Genomic DNA, 15,267 nt, shown 5'->3' on the forward strand with positions numbered 1-15,267 from the left:
TTTGGGTTGGATAATTTTTGGAGCCCTGCACACTGTAGGATATTTAGCAGCACCCCTTCCCTCTGCCCACTAGATGCCAATCAAACTGTCTCCAGACAGACACTGCCAAACCTTCCCTGGTGGGCAGAATTGCCCCTCAGTTGAGAAATGCTAGAGTAAAGCAATCCAAATGGCAGAATCACTTGAAGTCATGTTTACAGATTTTGTCTACCCTGTCACAATTTCTAAACTTGGTCCCTTCTTCTCTAAGTATACCGCTTCCTAATGCACCATTACATAGGACTAAGATACTTTTTTAATAAAAATTTTAAGTATATTTATTTTTTGAAAGAGCGAAACAGAGCGAGTGGGGGAGGGGCCGAAAGAGAGGGAGACAGACTCTCTGGACTGCCCGCAGAGAGCCTGATTCAGGGCTCGAACTCACGAACGGTGAGATCATGACCCGAAGAGTCAGATGCTTAAGCAACCAAGCCAGCCAGATGCCCCAGGACTGAGATACTATAAAATATACTGTACTTAATTAGTAAATATTTACACTCTGCAGATTTCAAATAGCCAAATTTGTAACTATTTCAAAGCCCTCATAAGCTTAAAGCAAAAAAAATTATTCAATAGACCAGCCAAATGGAAGAGGCTTTTATTTGTAAAGAAATGAACTTACAACTGGTCTACAATATATTATTGTAATATAAACAATATAAATAAATGATCCTGTAGGCCCACTAACCTTCCATCCAGACCCACATGAGGCAATGTTAACAACAATATTCTATGTGAAAATGTGCAGGTAACAAAGGTGCAATTACAAGCAAGTTTAAGCAGCAGAATATAAGGTGCTTTAATTTAACAGTTAATGTTGCCATCAACAAACATCTGAATGTTCAATTTTACTTCACTGAATACAGACACAACAAATATGAAAATCTAAAATTCATACACATGCTACTTGTTAATATGAAAGTGCTTTCTTTTTTAAAAAAATACACCAAATGGACAGTCTTTTTACATAGATCATGGTGTGCTCTTATTAATGCAAAATTAACTTCATTTTCAGGTTATACATTTTAAAACTGTAGCTATAGACACCAATCTAGGAACGCTAATGCTAAGAGTGCTAAACTATTTCATTTCCTGTAAGGAGGACTCTAATACAATATTCAATGTAAAGAATACATGTATATATAATCTAAACATTTGTTTCTGTAAAACTAAAAAAGGTTTCCCTTCCCCTTGGTGATGCTCTGCTCAACCTGGGCAGGTCAGCTTTTGAGGTTATAGTCATATGAAAGTCCTATTTTAAAAACAATGGGAGGAACCAAAAGGAATTAAGAAATCAGTTAACATGTGCTTAAAGCATCAGAAAAAAAAAATTACAACCATCTGCCTTTGTTAAATCAGTAAGAGACCGTTTTTTTTTTTAGCAAGCAAGAAGACAAAAGCAGTAATTTAACAGCGGCCTGACATGCCTGCCTCTCCTGTGTCAGTGCCTCTCCTGCACACTGTCTGCAAGTCCAGTCTGCACCGCACTGCACTCCTTACTCTGAGGACAGTTTTTAGACTCACTTTGACTTTTTCCTATGGAAAAAACAAGACCAAGCTTTTGAGTGAAGTGATTGGGAATCTAAAGGTGTCTTGGAAATGAGACATCTAAAATTATGCCATCTCTGCACACTCCGTTAATTTTTTTAAAGTTTAAAAATACATGTACAGAAAGTATGCAGTAGATATTTTAATCGCATAAAATATTTGAAAATTAGGTAAATTAAAGCATTTTAAAAGTACATTTTTAACCAATACAATGGCAAAATTTTTTAAGCCCAGACTAACTGGTTACTTGGATGTCAGTGTTCTATTTTCAGTCAGTTTCAGATTCTCATCTATTATGTATCTGACATTTTCCTGCTTTAAAAAGCTGTGACTATGATGCATAAGAGATCTTCTTAAATATATTTTCATTTTGTATCTTTATGGAGAATGTTAGCATCAAGTGATGCTAATCTGTATCGCTGGGTCAACAGGAATTACAACATAATTTCACAGAATCCCCAAGTGGTAAGGAAACTTCACCCAATCAATCAATGCCATTCAGTGTTTACTCCCCAAATAGTTGTCAGTTGAAGCATGGAAGTGTTTTATGTTTACCATTACCAGTTCTGCATTTTAAAGGAAACCGTTTTCCTATGTAATACATGTGTGCTCTCTAAAAAGTATTTGTAATAAAAATAAAATTTATTTTGTGTAATTTCTTACTTTAAAAACAAAAGAATAAAAAACAAACCTGTTCAGCGATCTCCTTTGAGACTTTTCAGTTTTAGAAAGTCACTTCACTGTCAATAGTGGATGTAAAGCTTTTGTAGTTAAAAATGTATAGTAAGTCAGCACCAGCTTCTTTGTGTTGTTCTGTCACACACCCTGTATAGCAACACCTCTGGAATAGATTCAAGTGTCAAAATAATTCTGAGAAATATGGGCTGTCACAAAAGTCTCAAAATGTAAATCCTTATTAGGTACCCTTGATTTTGTTACCTAATCAGGTTTATGATTGGCTGATTAGTATGTGAAATGGGTTTTAGGAATTGTGCTGTGATTCACTCAGACCCCCCCTTCGATGTCATCTAGCTAAGTACCCAGTGCATAAAAATTTCCCTCCCAGTGCCAGCTTTACATTCAATACAATAAGTAAATAATGTCCATGTCTGTTTAAGCTGAAATTAGAATTTTGTTTGGGAAGATTTTGTTTACTTATTACTAGTTCCTCAAGTCATGTATAACACACATTTCACATAGTAAGTGTTCAAATGGCTTGCTGAATGAATGGATAAATGCATGAATGACAATGTTCATATGTGTTCACAGGTTCAGTGGTTAACTAGCAAGAAGCAATTAGAAAAATGTCCTCATTTGCTTGTCTGTGTAATTTTTCTTCTCTACTTTAATCCTTAGAGAACAAAGACTGTATGTAGGTGACCCAGGAAATGGATGCTTAACAATTATCTTTTAGCAAAAGCTCTTAAGCATGAAAGGAACCATTAAAAAGGGAAAGAGCATTAAGTAGAAGCAACTTTAAAAATACCTAGAATCATAGTTTTAGATCTGGGAGGTACCTTAAAGATGATTTAAACCCAAGTCAGCATTTTGAGTAGCATAGGCTCCATACTGTATATTCAGAAGAGGAAACAAATTAAAGGCTAAGTAATTGCCTTGAGGTGTCACTCACCAGCCAATTCACCAACCGGAAGTAGAACTCCCAACCCCGCAGCCTGCCTTCATTAATTTAATGATTATGTTCACCTATTATTTACTATCGAAGTAGATTATTTAGTACTACCTAAAGCAAAAAGAAGATTTTAATAAACAGCATTCAGAACAGATTTTAAGCAATGGACACTTCTGGTTTGCTTGAGGCAAGACTAAAAAGTTCCTTCTTTCTAAAACAGATTGATGTTTTATTTCACTACCAGCCCCACCACTATCTTATGAACACCAACCTCTTCACCTCCATTAATTAAAGCTCCACAGAACATGGATTTAACACTGATAATATATATTCCTTAAAGTTAACTTTTAGGCCAATAAATGATGGCCACTATCAATCCTTCAGAAGATTACTGGGGTCAATTTAAATAAGAGGTCTAAAAGGACTTAGTAAATTACTCATATTTAATATGCCATGTTAGCAATATTTTATACTGCGTTTTTTCCAAATTAAAATTCATCACTATGCTTATCAACAATGCGTTTTAAAACCTTTGTACAGGTTTTTTTTTCTATAGATTCATACTGATGCCGTCAATATCACTGAGAGCAATTATACTATTCAAAATTATACTATTCAAAAGGAGTACCCTCTTCTCCAGTATCTGCGATCTTTAAAACTGTCATCTTTGAATAAAATTAAATGTTCACAAGCTATTTTAAAAAAAAAGAAATTAAACATTCATGGAAAACATTTCCCAAAAGGTCCCATAAACATGGCACTTAAGAGGTGTGTGTTCATGGGTTCAAGTAGAACGGGGTTTTCATGAGAGAAGCTAGGCCTCAGATCTGAGAAGGAGGGAGGCCACTCCCTTTTAATGTCTGTGAAATAAGTGAAAGTTCAGAAAAAGCCAAACATTGTGCTCTGGAAAATGATGCTAATTTGTATTAGTGCTTTATAACTTTCAAAAAAAGCTTTCTCATAGTATTTTAAAATAGATTAAATAAGCTCTAAAAAATTAAATTCTTAAAAATTTAGGAGACTTTTTCCAAAGAAGATAATAGAATTTTCAACATTTTTTTATTGATGAAATGGCTTGTACTGCTGCTATGGAGGAAACTATATAGTGGTACATATTATGAACTAACAAAAGAGGAATATCTTCCCAGTTTTTTTTTTTAAAGATGTACAGCTTCTAATAGATTGAAATTAAATTTTAGTAAGATTGCATATTTTACTTTTCCTAATACTGTATTTGTGCTTATCTAACTCGAATCACAATCTTTAAGGTGAATCAAATGCTTTTAAAGAGACTCATAAAATACCAATGTTCATGAATGTGAATTAAACAGTTCATTTTATGATCCACACTATTGTGCATCAAAGAAATAGAGGTAGGCTTCTGTTGAAATCCACACTGATAAAGAGAAAGATAGCTCTTTAGTCATCCAATTCTTAAGATACAATCTAACAAATAAAATACCATCTTAAAATGCCTTTTATAATAATCTAAAAGGGTGATTCAACTGTGGTATCTGAAAATGGATACTCTCTTCTACAATTCCAGTAACTTAATTATAAATAATTAACCTTTGAGTTTTTGACAAATATTCTCCAAGTACAATAGTGGTCACCTTTTTTTTTGAAGTCAAAAATCACTAACTTCTGTATCACTGGAACTACTGATATGCTCCTAGGGGCAGAATCACTGGACAGAGAAAGAATGTGTATGATTACAGGTGAATCTTATTGCTGTAACTGGGATCCGACGATTACAATGTATTATTCTGAACTACTGAAGATCCTGTCTATACAATATAACCTCACTCCATTAACTGTACTATTATCCTCTTGGGTCTAGAATGTTTTCCTCCTATTTGTTACTTCCTATAGTTCCCTATCCTTCACCCTGGAAAACCTTCCTTAAGGCCCAGCTACATACATGGTGCATAGGAAACAGACTGAACAAACACTGTGCCAGTTTCCACTGCCCAAAGGTTTCATTGACACATGACTGTTAGGTGTTAGAAAGTCCTGCCCCAATTACCTTCCTAAAATGAACGCTACTACAAAATCCTCTCTAAGGATTTTCAGGCAAAGGTGTCTTAAGAAGTGTTCGCACAGTTCCCTCAGGGCTAGAATAGGCTTTAGGGAAGAAAGCAGTGAGCGAGGCCCACCCATGCTGTCAGGTAATGTTTAGCGCCAGCTGCACACAGCCAGCATGTGTTCCTGCCATTCACTAAGGGTGAAGACCTTCAAACCACAAAATAGAATCAGTCTGTTCTAGTTGAAAATGTGTCTTTAAAACATTTTAACAGTGTGTCCATCCAGGGATTTCATCTACTCAATATGGCTGTGAGGGTGGCATCATTCACGTACGTCTACAATAGTTTATTCTTTCCAAAACTGTTTACACCCATGTAAACAACCTAAGATTATACAATCTATATATTGCCTTCCTACCATACTTGTGCCATGATGGTACCAGAACCTTGCAAATGCAAATGGGACTTCGTAACATTTGATTGAACAAGTCAGTGATAGGGGACACTGTGACAGATTTCAGTCTAGGACTGGTATTTGAATAAATGTCTGACTATAATTTCACGCAAAAAAGTATTCAGAGGCATGGGCGCAGCAATACTTCAAACAGTTCTAAGGAAGTGTTTCAACACACTAGGAAACAAAAACAATAGGCTACCTAAAAAAATCATTTCTACTTAAAACAAGGTAAATCATGAAATTAACTTCAAAAGTGCAGAAATTTGTTCAGTGTTGAAGTGGGACAAGTGAAGTGACAGGTCTCTTCTGTCTGCCTCTCTCCCATTCTCCAGCTTCACTAACATGTCTTTCCCTCATTCCTCCTTCTCCACTCCCACGTGACAGCCCTTAAGCTAGACTAAGAAAAACGTCTCTTTAGTGATGCCACAGCAAATTAGAAGTACCATCCTGAAAACAGTTATACACTGCTTAAAAAGTGACAGGTTTTGGGACAGCACTCTGCCTTATACGACAGTGATTACATCAAAGGTGCAGAGCCCGTCCGACACATGCCTACCCAAGGCTTGATGAAAATCCAGGTCATGTTAAAACATTTACAAAGCAGCTTTCTCAGTTTGTTTATTTTCTGAGGGAACACATGGCCTAGAGTAAAAAAAATTTGAAACTTGTAGGTTTTTTTATTTCCCTCAATGGGAAAAGAGTGCATCAGTTTAAAGAAGTCAGAAAATGTACACTTAGCAAAAGTAGGAAGAACTTCCCATGTCCCTTTTCTGTCATTCCTTCTCATCAATGAAAATCCTAAAACAATGCAATAGCATGAAGGAAAGAGAAAAGAATACTCTCCCCACCCACCTCACACCAGAACTGTACTTAGAACTTATAAGTGGACACCCAGTGTTATCTATATTCATCATATATAACTGAGGCTTTGATTTTTAAGATGGTTAAATCCTCTAGAGAAAACCATTGCATCAAAAGGGAAAACTGCCAGTTGAAAGCAAATGAGCCATTTTTAAATAAAATAGCTCACTTGAAAAAAATGCAAGTATATTTTCTGGGTATGTTTTGAGTGAGGACAAAAGAAGATCTGGACTACTCTTGAGATTATTACAAGATTTAAGATGATAAGGTGCTCTCAAATGGAAATCCTCCTTCTGGTAAGCTTTCTTGGATATTTAACATGGTGCTAGGCACAAGGGCTTTCAATCCGTATATAATGACTGATATCAGAAAAGACAGTGAAGAAAAGGAGATCCTATAACACAGTTCAGAGTTAATACCTTAAAGGCAATATAGAAAATTCAGTTATGGGAGGTAACCATTATTGCGAACAGAGCCTGAAATGCACTGCTTGTGGATTATCTATGACAAAGTTTTAATTCCAGGGGAGATTTTCCTGCGTGCCCTCTGCCTCCCACACACAGTGGACCATCCTATTAATGCTTAGCCTACACTTGTGTTTGGAAACACCAAGATGAGGGGGAAAAGTCAAGGATATGACAACTCTGTCATAATGATTAACTGCTAATAAATGAAAACTGACTATAGAGCTCCTACCTTTCCTTGAAACTTTAATCCAATAATTAAAAATGTGATATAAAGAAATATGTAACATAGACTACAAGCTACTGTAGGTCTGGAACTTGAGCCTTACACTATATTACGCATTCTAATCCTACACATAACTATCAGTAAACATCTTTTTTTTTTAAACATTACTACACAAAAGAATCCCACAAAGCATACATTCAAACAAGAGGCATCTAAAGATTAAAAAAATTACCCGCTGTATTTTTGTATAAAAATAATCAACATTCTCTAATGTACACAAAGCCAAAAGATAAACATCTGTGATGTCTTTAATGACATCTTTAGTCTTCTACTAGCTCAACACAATCTTTGAAAAGAGCAGTGACAATGACTGAAACCCATGGATTCGTCCCCACTTACTGAATGTCTGCCAAATATCTGTGTATGTTCCTTCTATTTTAAAATATTTCCATCGTGTGGTAAAGATAAAAAGGATTAAAACAAATATTTTATGTCCAGGACAGTAAGGTTCTCAGGGCTCCCATAACAATTTTGTTTTAATGTCATAATTCTGACAGAACACAAACTGTTCAGTGAAAAATTTTGCTTTAAAATGTTTTTTCCCTAAAACATGTACATACAAAATTAGATGTGATAATCCAAGAGATACTAGTTGGTGGGTACTTTGTAGGAAGCATGCAAGGGTTAGTCAAGGAAAAAGGAATGTGCATTCAAGCTAGACCCAGCATGTTCAACATTAGAAAAAAATCCAAAGACCACCCACATACCCACTACAAACTACTATCGTGCCAGCAAAGGCCATGCACTGGTTCATAAGGTATAATGATATTATGCCTTCATCAGTGCAGAGGAGCAAAGAGAGATGAAAGATAATATGAATTCCTACTTTCTGAGACTCAAATTATTTGTATGCTAGTCCTTATTTTACAGGTCAATTTAGTGGATTTTCCCCTTTTTTTTAACTATGCATAAAACTGGGAAAAATACTTCAGCAGAACATTAATGCTATCTGAAATACTTCCATTGTATAATATATTCCTTATTATGTCTCATTTTTTCAAAATAACCCTCTGGGTAAAAAAAAGAACAACATTTATCACTCCTACATCAGGGTTTCTGAACCCTGACACGACTTGACATTTTCGACTGGCTAAATTGTTGTTTTGGAGGACTGTCTTGTGCACTGTGGGATACTTAGCAATGTCCCTGTCCTCCAATCCTCCCCAACTCCTCCAAGCTATGACAACCAAAATGTCCCTAGACACTGTCAAATATCCCCTGGGGAGCAAAACTGACCTCTGGTGAGAACCACTGCTCTAAATGTAAAAAAACTAAGAAGAAAACTAACTTTTCTCAGCAACATCAAATTCTTGGTCAAGTTTGGAATAGAAACCAACTCCTCTGACTTCCAGATTAGTATTATTCATGCTAGAATGCAATCCTTTTTACAGACAAAGCAATTGTCTGACAGACATGTTTCTTAAAATGCACAACTGATATCTCATTGCATACAATTCCAGTCACTGGACTCCTAAACTATTCCTAAATTATATCTCTCATGACAACCTATAGAAAACTTACAGGGTAGAAAAATGTATAAGAAAACCGAATCAAAAGAGGAAAAATGTAAATCATTAAATTACTTTTAAAAGGATTCTTTATATTAATGATAAACGTCACCTTTAAAAAATTATCTAGTATAACACGTTTCTTTGAAAAATATCATGGCCCTCTATATCAAGTCTTTCAATGTTGCATGTAACCTGTAAAATTACTTTTATCAATGTTGGCTAATTATGAAAATGTATGATGAATTACTCTATTTGTAGAAGAAATGTCGGCTTTTGATGTGGAGATCCCAATGTGCTTGGCTATCCACCACAATATATGATAACATTCTAGGCCAGCTTGAGCCTTTACCTTACAAGTTTGTTTAAGAAGAGTAAAACTGCTGTTTTCTCACAGCTTCATGCTCCTATTAAGATTCCTTCAGAGAGTTGATGCGTGCACAGATCTTTAGGGCCGGGCCTAGTTTGATATTCATTGCACTCATAAGATGGTCTTCTTTTAGCAAAAGAAGGGCCTGTCCATCAATCTCCTGTGCTCTGAATTCATCTGCAATATCCTGGCAGCCTGGAATTTGATGAGAGGATGGAAGTTAGCATTAATACGTAACAATTAGATGTTATTTTAACAGTGACAGTTATTCTCTCAATGGGTTTGAGTATCTGAAATACAGGCTAGAAAACAAATGAAATTTATGGTCATCTTGGGTTCATTCCTGAAGAAGAGAGTATTTCTTGGCATTCTGAAAGTAAGAATTAATTTGATAGCCAGGTAAAGCAATTTACTTGGAATTCTTGTTCTAAAAATAATAATACAGAAATAATTAGTAAGAGTCAGGAAAAATGTAGATTCATCAGTCCAGTTATAACTAACATACCTTGACAAAAAGGATAATGGTATTACCTCAAAGCATGCCACAAACATAACAAGTTTGGATTAACTAGTTATTACATCTCATGAACTTTGTATAATAAACCCTTCACATCTAGGTACGAAGGAATAAAGTACAATGTTCTGCCATCTGAATAACAATTTAGAAGTGTTTTCTCAAGTACCAGAGTGCCCTTTCATTATCATTTGTACCTTATTTGAATTTACAACCTTCAATTGCCAAGCACATTTAAACATTTTTATTTTTCACTCAAGAAAGAACCAAACCATCAAGACTGTAGTATCAATCTACTGTAATGCTGCTGAAATGTATTACACTGCTTGACTTGTAATTTCAACTTCATATCTTAGCATCACTGGACTCGTCTCCATTTTTGGTAAGAAAACATAAATCCCCACTGAAATTATAAGCTTGCCCCCCCCATCTCTTGCCAAATCAATATTTTATCTCACAGTGTAAACCAGGTGCTTCAGCAGTTAACAATGCTAATATCTACATGAACCTCAAATGTTTTTATTATCTATCAAATTTTGCACAGCCAGGTTGCTCAATAAACTTCCCCACGAAGGGTAAAGAAACAAACAGGGAAGGGGTGCCTTGGTGGCTCAGTTAAGCGTCCGACTTTGGCTCAGGTCATGATCTCATGGTTCGTGGCGTTGAGCCCTGCATTGGGCTCTGTGCCGACAGCTCAGAGCCTGGAGCCTGTTTCGGATTCTGTGTCTCCCTCTCTCTCTGATCCTCCCCTGCTCATGCTGTCTCTCTCTCTCAGAAATAAATATAAAAAATTTTTTTTAATTAAAAAATAAAAAAAAGAAACAACCAGGGAAGGTAATGAGTTAAGGAACCAAGAAAGGAGAGAATGCAGTAATGTGGAAGCTTTCTTATAAGAGTGAAATTATAAAAATGAATTTAAGAATAAAAACTAACAGCTTCAAATCTATTTTATTTAAATCAGCATTCTAAGAGAAAACACAAAGATAATGAAAAATAGAAATGATTATATTACACCTCTGGATAGCACAAGTCAGCTGGAATGCTTATCCTTTCTATTGCAAACGTGTCATCCTCTTGTTTATATAAGATAATGATGTCATCCCTAGAACTCCAGCACTAAGCACAAAGCATTGTTAGGGGCTAAACACATACATTTTTGTATAAATGAAGGATTGGGTGAGCGGATAAACAATGAACAAAAACAGAACCTGCTACGGAGGAGCTATTTTTAATAATAATAATACACTTCTTTCTGTATTCAGCTGTATGGCCATCTTTTCTCTTGGTTATTTCTTATCCCATCTTCTCTGTTAGCGGTTTCTTTCCTGTTTTATATATAGCAACCAGCTTTTCAACTTCTCTATTTTAATTTCTCAGACTTAAAAATTGACCTTTCAAAAGTACCCTACGCAGACTGTTACAGCTTTGCCATTTACCATATAAAAGAAATTATACAGTTAAAATGGGATTACTCACCATAGAAAAAGCTCCCTTTCTTTTCCCAGAGGTAGCTCTCAAAACTGGGCACACAAAACTGACTAATCTTGCATCTAGTTGTGACTCCATCCTTCTTTTTATGAAAGAACTAATGTTCTTCTCTCTTCAGTCTTACTTACAAGAGACACAGGAAAGAAAAGAGAGAGAAAGATAGGGCGGAACTTACTTAGATTCAGAAAACAGGAGCAATGAGAAGTAATGAGGACTGTAAGAGCTACATTTGGGAATAGAAACAAGGAGTTCTCCATGAGGAAATGTATAGAATGTTTTTGTTCCTATGTATTGTGAGATCCTCTTCAAATGTCTTCCTGTACTAAGTAAATGGATTAGCAAAATAATAAAGAACAAAAATGTTTTGGGAAACTGCATGATTGAGTAGGAATGCATTATCTTCAGATTTTGGATCATAACTCTCTTAAGCCAACCACAACTAAGGGTAGTTATGCTATACATTAGTATAGAAATGAAAAAATAAAATTACTTAAAAAAAGAAAAAGTGAGGGTGGGGAGGCAGAAGTGAATACATTTCCAGAAACTCATTAGAGAAAAACGAATTTTCAAAATACCTTTAGATGCTCAAGGTACTGATTCTATAAAACTGAGAAGTAGTTTTATAGAATCTACTTCTATAAAATGGCTGGTACTCCAGGGACTCCTACCAAACATATCCCACCTGCAGCAACCAGTCAGCCTCGCTGGGCTTATGGCACCAGAAACAGCTATCAAGATGGGCATGGGCCTCTGCCAATGGACACAAGTCACAGCTGAACTTTGCAATGTTCGGTCACTCTTTCAGCTAAATACCCAAAATAAGAACACTCTACACAAAATAGGCTGGTGAAATAGATCACCTGCCACTTAATGTAAACAAGTCCCAATATTAGTATTATGAAAACCAATAATCATGTATTTTTAGATAATTCCTACTATATATGCCTGAAGAAAAAACAAATCTACTACAGATTCACAAATCGATAAATACCGAATAAACTGATGTTTTGCACCATATCAAGAGTTAAGAAGAGAACTGCAGTTAACTGAAAATAAGAATTGTTCCTCTAGAGAACTTCTGAATACACACAAATTGAGAAGAAAATAATTTTCCACTGTGGTGACAGCTCTGAGATTGGGTATATAGCATACCAGCTCTAATACGATCCCACCAGGATGGTTCACAAGATGAAATTATACAAAGAGAAGAGAAAACTCTACGAGTAAATATGAGTGCCCTATATAAAGAGGGAAGCCTATTTCAACTGGTAAGAATGAAAATATAAGAGATTACAAAATTTATAAGTTTGTTCCTTCTATGAGAAAAGTTTGAAAATAGTACTTAGGGGGAGAAAATACCCAACAGAGTCCTGAATGAGCTTGAAAGAGGTTTCAAAGAAGTTTACAAAGGCCAAAGGAGTAAACAGAAATGAAGATTAGAGCATTTTCTGATATGAAATTTTCTTTAAGTCACAGGTATTACTCAGAGAGAAACTTTGTGAAAGAAGATAGAACTGATCACACAGATATTAAGCTTGTTATTTAGCCTATCAAAGCATTGAAAATACTCCCATTTAATCAGTAAAAGGAAAGCAGTGTTACATTAAGCAGACTTACACAGTACCAAGCAATTCTAAATTATAAAGCAGTTTATAATGTTCTCTAAATAATGATATGTAACGTTCTCTAAATAACTGGCAAAACTGTGTCTCGATGAGCTCAGTAAGATAAGCATTTCAAGCTATAAGCAATATTTTTTTTCAGCTGAAGAAGCAAGAATGAGACAAAGGAATTTAGCCTTTGTTCTAATAAAAGCATCCAAAAGTAACCTCATGGCAACTGGATGTTGGGCAAAATTAGAAAATTAGCCCTAAAAGAAGCATATGAAATGACAGAAGAATCAGATATCTATTAGTTGTTCATTATTTGACCAACTACTTTCCTCAGGTTATGAACGAACCCTTGTCCCCAAAGGAAAGGAAACAGTTTCCCCCAAATGAGAAACCAGGCTAACAGTTCACACCCCCATGTGGAAGACAGACTAATTCTGAAGATGACAGAATCAAAGTCAAGCTCTGGGGGATCAATAAAGATTCCAGTGTTAATTCTCAAGATATCCAGACTGGCCTAAAAACTAAAATTTATTTTAGTCCTTATATATTAAAACCACAGTCAGTGAAGACTCACCATCCTCTAACATATCAGTTTTAAAGCAGATTCTAAACCTCTATGGTCAGCAATTAACTCACACCTAAGTTTTCTTAGGTGCATGCTTAAAAATCTTCTATGAAAAATGTATCCTCTTTTTAAACAATTGCAATCTTTAAAAGTGACCATATCTTGTTTAAAAAAAGACTTATTTAGCATTTCTAAAACAAGGTACTGAAAAATAATCAAATGGGGTGCCTGGATGGCTCACATCAATTGAGTGACTGGCTCTTGGTTTCAGCTCAGGTCATGACCTCGTGGTTTGAATTCAAGCCCTGCATCGGGCTTTGTGCTGACAGTGTAGAGCCTGCTTGGGATTCTCTCTGTTTCACTCTCTCTCTGGCCCTCTCCCCACTCTCTCTCTTTCTGTCAAAATAAATATATAAACCTTAAAAAAAGAAAATAAAGTGTCCTAGAATTCTGTATGTAAGGTAAAATGACATTTTTTTTTTTTAAAGTAGTTAATAGTTCTGAATATACCTTCTTCACTCAGTACATTAACTGTAAGCTTGCTTCTGAGATAGTGGCTACCTTCATAGAAAGGTTAATCAGCAAAAATAGTTGGATTAATTTTAATAAGTCTGTAGACAAGTTCAAAGGGGATATATTTTTCTGGAAAGCTTGTGTCAAGAGAAATAGTATGATTCACAATAAAATCAAAATGGAGCAAACATTTTAAAAATCTTGTTTTCCATATTCATAATGGAATGAATAAGAGTTGCTGATTTTAAAAAATATAGTCTTTATATAATCAGTGTGGGTCTCATCATGAGCAATGTTGGAGTTATCTTTAGTAACCAGCCCCTTGGAGAAAGGAGATATAAAAGACTGTTGCATTAAAGAAAAAAGATAAAGAACATAAAGAATTAAGCTGATGGAACGAGTCACCAAAATGAGAGAGCAGAAAAAACATAAATAAGAAAGTTACCCTCAATATTGGAACTGAATATCTTAACTGAATTTTAGTTGTCTCCTTAAAAACAAATTTCAGAAGGGTTCTTGATGTCTACTTATTGAAAAGAATCAAGGAATGCAGCTTCCTTTAAAAGAACCAGCTTGATTTTTCAAAAAGAAACCAAAATGTTATCATATTCTAAAAGGTCTTGATTAGCTTTCAAAAATGCAAAAAATAAATATATATAGTCTCTCTTATTTTATTTAAAAAGGTTAAATTAGGAAATAAAGAGGAAATGGAATAGAAAAATAGAGCAGAAGGGAAGAAGTGTCTGACTCAATCTCTCTACTGACCTCTCGAGAGAAATCAGACTGAAGAGAAGAGAGCACCTTTAATATCTTCACCGGCTGAGGTGTCACAGCAGAAGCAGGACTAGTCAGTTTTTATCGACTTGGGGGGTATGAGAAAATACCCAGTTGTGCTGAGGGAATAAGCGAGAGGAAACAGATCACATTTCAATAGCAAATGCCATTTAATTAATACATATACATAGTACTTCTCTAGCCCTTTCGTGCAATAGGTGTGGATGGATCTAACATCATTCCTGTGTGTGAATGCACAAGAAAAATATTAAGGCCAAGTGGTGAATTACATACCAGGCAAAGAATGGATGAAGGCCCAGACATCATCAACTGTCCATATAGATGGCTCTGTTTGTGCAACTGGTAGCAAATCACTGTTCTCGGGCATTTTCCTAATTCTCACATCCCGGAGCTCACGCTCTCTTTCCCGCTCACTCTGTCTGCGCAGGCGTGTTGTCATAGCAGATGGGACAGAATCTTCATGAGAAGCCAAGTCTTCTTCTGCAGATGGATAAGTAATTGGAAGCTGGAAAATGTAGTACAAGTAAAATACAGCATTGCACTTTCCTTACATTTCTGAAAAGGGTATTGTACATTGAAGCAAGGTTTCTAC

The 15,267-nt window shown here is 35.5% G+C and overlaps 1 protein-coding gene across 11 annotated transcripts in view; it reads right to left on the minus strand.

The window, feature by feature from the left end:
- Positions 1 to 621: 621 nt before the first annotated feature.
- PHC3 (polyhomeotic homolog 3) overlaps positions 622 to 15,267 on the minus strand; it is an 84,289-nt gene continuing 69,643 nt past the window's right edge. For 9 of the 11 annotated variants that reach the window (XM_039236509.1, XM_039236507.1, XM_039236501.1 and 6 more), the window contains 2 exons: positions 14,949 to 15,180; positions 622 to 9,382 (listed from right to left, as the gene is read on the minus strand). In XM_039236509.1, coding sequence (XP_039092440.1) covers positions 9,228 to 9,382; positions 14,949 to 15,180 — 387 coding nt within the window. In that variant the 3' untranslated portion in view covers positions 622 to 9,227. Of the gene's footprint in view, positions 9,383 to 14,683; positions 14,774 to 14,948; positions 15,181 to 15,267 lie in introns of those variants that run through there. The other 2 variants (XM_039236503.1, XM_039236510.1) reach the window with 2 other exon arrangements.

Source organism: Hyaena hyaena, unplaced genomic scaffold, assembly GCF_003009895.1.
Source record: "Hyaena hyaena isolate Hyena2069 unplaced genomic scaffold, ASM300989v1 scaffold_112, whole genome shotgun sequence".
NCBI classification, from domain to species: domain Eukaryota; kingdom Metazoa; phylum Chordata; class Mammalia; order Carnivora; family Hyaenidae; genus Hyaena; species Hyaena hyaena.